The sequence below is a fragment of the Mus pahari genome, chromosome 21 (assembly GCF_900095145.1).
Source record: "Mus pahari chromosome 21, PAHARI_EIJ_v1.1, whole genome shotgun sequence".
NCBI lineage: Eukaryota > Metazoa > Chordata > Mammalia > Rodentia > Muridae > Mus > Mus pahari.
In genome coordinates this window covers 31,556,877-31,562,218 of record NC_034610.1, presented here as the reverse complement: position 1 = coordinate 31,562,218, position 5,342 = coordinate 31,556,877, and the positions used below count along the sequence as shown (strand labels likewise).

Sequence of the window (5,342 nt, the reverse complement as noted above, 5' to 3'; positions counted from 1 at the left end):
TAGATGTATAGATTGTGCATGTATGCTGTAGATGTATAGATTGTGCATGTATGCTGTAGATGTATAGATTGTGCATGTATGCTGTAGATGTATAGATTGTGCATAATTGTTCCCTCTCTGTCCCTGACGCCGAGGTGGCTGAGGGTAGCTCAGACATGTCCTGATGATCCAGAGCAGCTAGGTCTCATGAATATATAATGCCCATGAATCTTTGGCTAGTTTGTACTAGGTCTGCCAGTTCTTCCTCATTCTTTTGTTTCTTTGGATTTTGAGACACAGCATACAGTCCTGCTTGGCTTCAAACTATCTATGCTCCTGCCTCAGCTTCCTAGTTGCTAGGTGAAGTGTGTGCACCCACATACCTGGTCTGTTTGTCTTACTCTTGTCTGCTGTCCATCCTATGTCTTGGCTTTCCCTTGGGCTGGGTATTGGGAAGTGGAAGTACTTGGTATGCTGAGGCAGAGGTTGGAATCCCAGCCGTATCTTTGGTCACCTGTGTAGTCTAGTGACACACCATTCTCGGGCCTGAGTTTCTTCAGCAGTTAAGTAATAATGCAGGTGAAACGTCCTCTGTATGATGATAGGAGATCTGTGAAACATTTGAAATGTCAGCACAAGATGGGAAGTGAGGATTGTTCACTCATCTTCTTTAAGGTCACAATGCCTAGACACTCTAGCAATACAATACATGATTGCCTTCCTATATAGAAATAAAAATGAATAATTTTACACTCATCCACAAGATGTGTCACATGCATGCAGATATTTCAAAATCTGAAACCATCTAGAATCTAAATGTAAGATAAGGGACACTCAGAGTGCTGGCTAGCTTTGTGTCAGTTTGATACTAAATAGAGTCATTTGGGAACAGGGAGCCTCTATTGAGAAAATATCCCTTCCAGATTGACCTGTGGGGCAAAGCCTGTGGTGCATTTCCTTGGTTGATGATTCATCTGGAGGGCTCAGCTTATTGTGTGTGTGGGGGGGGGGGGGACCACCCCTGGGCTGGTGTCCTGCATGCTCTGAGAGAGCAGGCTGAGCAAGCCATGAGGAACAAGCCAATAAGCAGCAGCCTCCCTCTAAGGCTTCTGATCCGCTCCTGCGTCCAGCTCCCGCCTTGAGTTCCAGAAATCGATGGTTCTAAAGCAGGCACTCATGTAAACTGAACATAAGTCAGAAAGTAGTGTAAGTTGTGGGTGAACTGACAGTGTTGCTGTTTCTCAGTCCTTTCTGTTGGAATCTATCTCTTCATCACCTGTGGTGCTGTGTGACGGCCACACAGAGAGCCCTGGCCTGGCCTGGCCTGCGGTCCATATGGGGCACAATAAGTAACAAGCTGGAGAGTAGCCATAAGGCACTATACTAATCTCAGGGAACACATGCAATGACATATTCAGAAGACATTGTTAGTTGTCACATCTGGGGAGTGCGCTTCTGATATCTGATATGTGCTTGTGTGTGCACAAGCCTGCGTGTGCGCGTGCGTGTGTGTGTGTGTGTGTGTGTGTGTGTGTGTGTGTATACATGCATGCAGTTGCTAGCATCTTGCTGTACATGAGAGCTTTCCTCACAAGAGCAACCCTACCACAAATCAGTTAGCCAGTGTCTGCTCTGGACTAACTGGTCAGGAGTCCTGGCCCAAGGGGGTCGTATGCCCAGGCCCGAGAGATAGGGATGAACTTGCCTTGCCTTGATCTATCTGAAGAGCAGTTCACGGTAAGGAGGCGGCTGAGGGAGTAAAGACTACAGCCAGCATGTGGGCAGGCTGGGTGGGGTGGGCAGGATTGTGTGGGAGTTGGGTGACTTACTGCAGCTACTTACTTAGTCCCCTGAGTCATTCTGGGAGTTTAGACATTGTTGGTAGTTGTGAACTTTTCTCTCTTGGATTTATTTCCTGCAGAATTATGGCCTTGAAACTGATAATATGAAGAACTTGGTTCTGAAACTGAGGGCCTCTTCCCACAACTTGCAGAACTACATAAGTAGCCGTCGGAAGAGTCCAGCCTATGATGGGAATACATCCCGTAAGCCCCCCAATGAGTTCCTGACTTCTGTGGTGGAGCTCATTGGTGCTGCCAAGGCCCTGCTGGCTTGGCTGGACCGGTAAGGTGTGGGACAATCCAGCCTGGGGCACATGATGGGCCTAGGACGCTCAGCAGCCTCAAGTATGCCTCAGGAAGAGAAGCCCATTGTCCCTGGGTCTCCCTCTCTCTGGAGGTCAGGGGTCAGAGGTAGATTTTTTTATTTTTATTTTTTAAAAGATATTTATTTTATGCATATGAGTACACTGTCGTTGTCTTCAGACACCAGAAGAAGGCATCAGATCCCATTACAGATGGTTGAAGGGCACCATGTGGTTGCTGGGAATTGAACTTAGTACCTCCGGAAGAACAGTCAGTGCTCTTAACCTCTGAGCCAAGTCTCCAGCCCCAGAAGTAGATCTTAGAGTGCCTTTGAATGTTACTTTGTAGGTCAGCAACAAATAGACCCAAGGGTAGAGGCAGCGAAACTGTGCTAGAGGTTGTTTTGCTGAGGTGTTAAGCATTAGCACTGGCATCTGAATGGCATGAAGGAAGGAAGCCGTTAGTGGGCCTGGCTTGGCTCACTTCAGTTCTGGGTCTTGTCTTCTTCCATTCACCTTCCTGGTTTGTTTGTTTTAACAGAGTGCTTTTATTAATTCTTTGAGTCTTTCATACAATGTATCTTGTTCATATCCACTCCCACTCCTCCCCCGCAGTTCCTCCGGATCCACCTCCCCCTCCATACTGCCTCACCTTGTGTCCTCTTCCACTGTTATCCCTGAGCCTTGACAGGCTGAGGGTGTCATGTTGTAAATGTTTTACCGGGGGCAGGTACCCCAGGGCAAGTTGTTCTCTGTAGTTGTTTTTTCCTGTAATCTCAGTCTACTGTAAAGGAAACATATTTGATGAGGGGTGAGAGAGACACGTATCTGTGACTTTAAGGACACAAGATTTAGAACGCAGTTAGACATTACACTGGCTTAGGAAACTGCAGTTGTGGGTTCTCCTCTGAATTCCGTGGCCTCACCAGCCACAGGAAGTTGGCTAAATTTACAGGTGCCAAACCATTCCTCTTGAGCAGGCTTTAAGTACAGTTAGACAGCGGTTAGTTACTGCGGGATCTTTCAGAATAGCTTGCCATGATGGTTATTGTTGTGGTTCGTAGGTGACACAACTGGATAGTACTATTGGTTGCTTAACCCCTTGGCAATTTGCATGGCCCTTTGCTGTAAGAGCTGGTCCTCGGGGTCAGATTTCTGGTGTTCAGAGGAAGTAGCATGATGGAAGATAACCTAAGGCAGCCTGCAGTGTAGCCATGCATGCCAGTGTTGGGGTGGGACTCTCAGGGGTTCTTATCTCCATCCACTCATTAAAGAGAGTTCTTGTTCCTTCCCAGGGCTCCATTCACAGGGATCACAGATCTCTCTGTGACAAAGAACAAAATCATCCAACTGTGCCTGGACCTGACCACGGCAGTCCAGAAGGTCGGTAATGCGTCATTGGCTTCCAGAACTTTTTCCTCATGTTTCTCCTTTTTCCAAGGGGTTCCCATATGGGTACAAAGTATTCCATCCTCCCCTTCCATCAAAATTTGGTGCTTCTGTGAGGAATGACCAGCAGCCTCAGGCTCAGAAACGACTTGGTCCTACAATCACTAGTGCTTCCGTGAGAAGAAACTGGAATTGTAGACTAGCCACGTCTCACTCACACAAGTCTGAGTGCTTTCCTGTGCTTTGCTGGTTCTGACCTCATTTGACCTTAGTTGTTGGGGTTAAATTAAAGGTCAGGATGGGACAGTGTGTGAGGCTGTAACAAATAACCCCAGACCTTAGCAGTTTGTAAATGGATCCCACTGGGAGATGGGCTTTGGTTCTTCTCACAGCAATCAGTCAGCATCCTGCTTAGCCTGTCCCTCTGTCCCACTGCAGAGACAAAAAGCCTTAGTGGTTCTTATGCTCCGGTGATCTGTCAGATCCCCTCATGCCTTTCAGTTAGACATGGATGTGTTAACCTGTAACCTTTTATGTTAGCCTATGGCTTGTCTAGCTTCTATGATATTAACTAAAAAGATAGATAATGAGTACTAAGTCCAACTGCTGTCCTGTTACTTGGCATGCAGCAGATTCTTATTTATTTATTTATTTATTTATTTGGGTTTTTTCAAGACAGGGTTTCTCTGTGTAGCCCTGGCAGTCCTGGAACTCACTTTGTAGACCAGGCTGGCCTCAAACTCAGAAATCCGCCTGCCTCTGCCTCTCAAGTGCTGGGATTAAAGGCGAGTGCTACCACCATCCGGCCGTGTAGCAGATTCTTAAAAAAAAAAATTATTTTTGAACTGAATTTCTTATGAATATAAGGAGGGGATTTTCTCCTTTCTATTTGGTTTTAAAGATTTTATTTTTTTATTTTAGTAAAGGGGGGGTCTCTGTCCCCTGTGTATGCGTATATCTCTATGAATGTTTGTGTATATGTGTGTCTGTGCACATAAGTGCAGATGTCTGAGTCTAGAAGGCAGTGGATCCCTTGAAGCTGGAGTTACAGGTGCTTCTCAGCTCCCATTTTGGTACTGGGGCTCAAACTTGGATCCTCTGTGATATTAGCTCCTTACTGCTGAGCCATACCTCAGTATCTCCATGCAGTTGTAAACTTTGTGATGTGCGGATGATTGTTTCTATGGATGGTTTGATTAAAAAAAAAAAAGTCCTTTCCCCCTTATTCCTGACGGCAGTAACAGAGGCAGGGGTGTGTGTATGTGTGTAGTGTGTGTGTGTGTGCCCCTCTGTAACACAGAATAAAGTGTGGCCGTGTTTGTGCCAGTTATTTGAGATCTAGTCCTGTGCTTGAAGCACATCTGCTTTGCTAAAGGTGCCCAGAGGCACTGAAGGGATCTGGTTTTGCTTATTTTTATGACGCATGAGGTAATTTTGATGGAAAGAATCTGACATCAGCTGTGATACATGAAGGCCATGAAGTCTGAGACCAGGCATTGATGGTGGAAGGGATTTCCCAACACTCACTACCTTGAGGGCTCTCTTCCCTGTTCTATTCCCTTACTGTTCTTCCCTTACGATTCTGATTGCTTGTTTTGATTTATAACCGAGTTTATCTGTAGTCCACTACATCCAAGTGTAAGAGGTAAACAGTGAAATTAGCAAATGGGTCTCAGTTTGTGTGTCCTGGGATGGGTCCTAGTTGGTGAGCCTGATGTGGACCTTAGCTGTGGAGCATGGGGAACGAAGGGAAGCTGTAGGGGCAGGGCAGATGCAGGGCAGGTAAGGAGGCAGATGCAGGGCAGGTGGGGAGGCAGATGCAGGGCAGGTG

The 5,342-nt window shown here is 46.5% G+C and overlaps 1 protein-coding gene across 2 annotated transcripts in view; it reads left to right on the top strand.

Moving 5' to 3' along the window:
• The window catches only part of Cnksr3 (CNKSR family member 3), a 93,412-nt gene that overhangs the window by 56,615 nt on the left and 31,455 nt on the right, over positions 1-5,342 (top strand). For both annotated transcript variants that reach the window (XM_029532791.1, XM_021220887.2), the window contains exons 3-4: positions 1,901-2,103; positions 3,418-3,505. In XM_029532791.1, the coding sequence (XP_029388651.1) occupies positions 1,901-2,103; positions 3,418-3,505 (291 nt within the window). The remainder of the gene's footprint in view (positions 1-1,900; positions 2,104-3,417; positions 3,506-5,342) is intronic.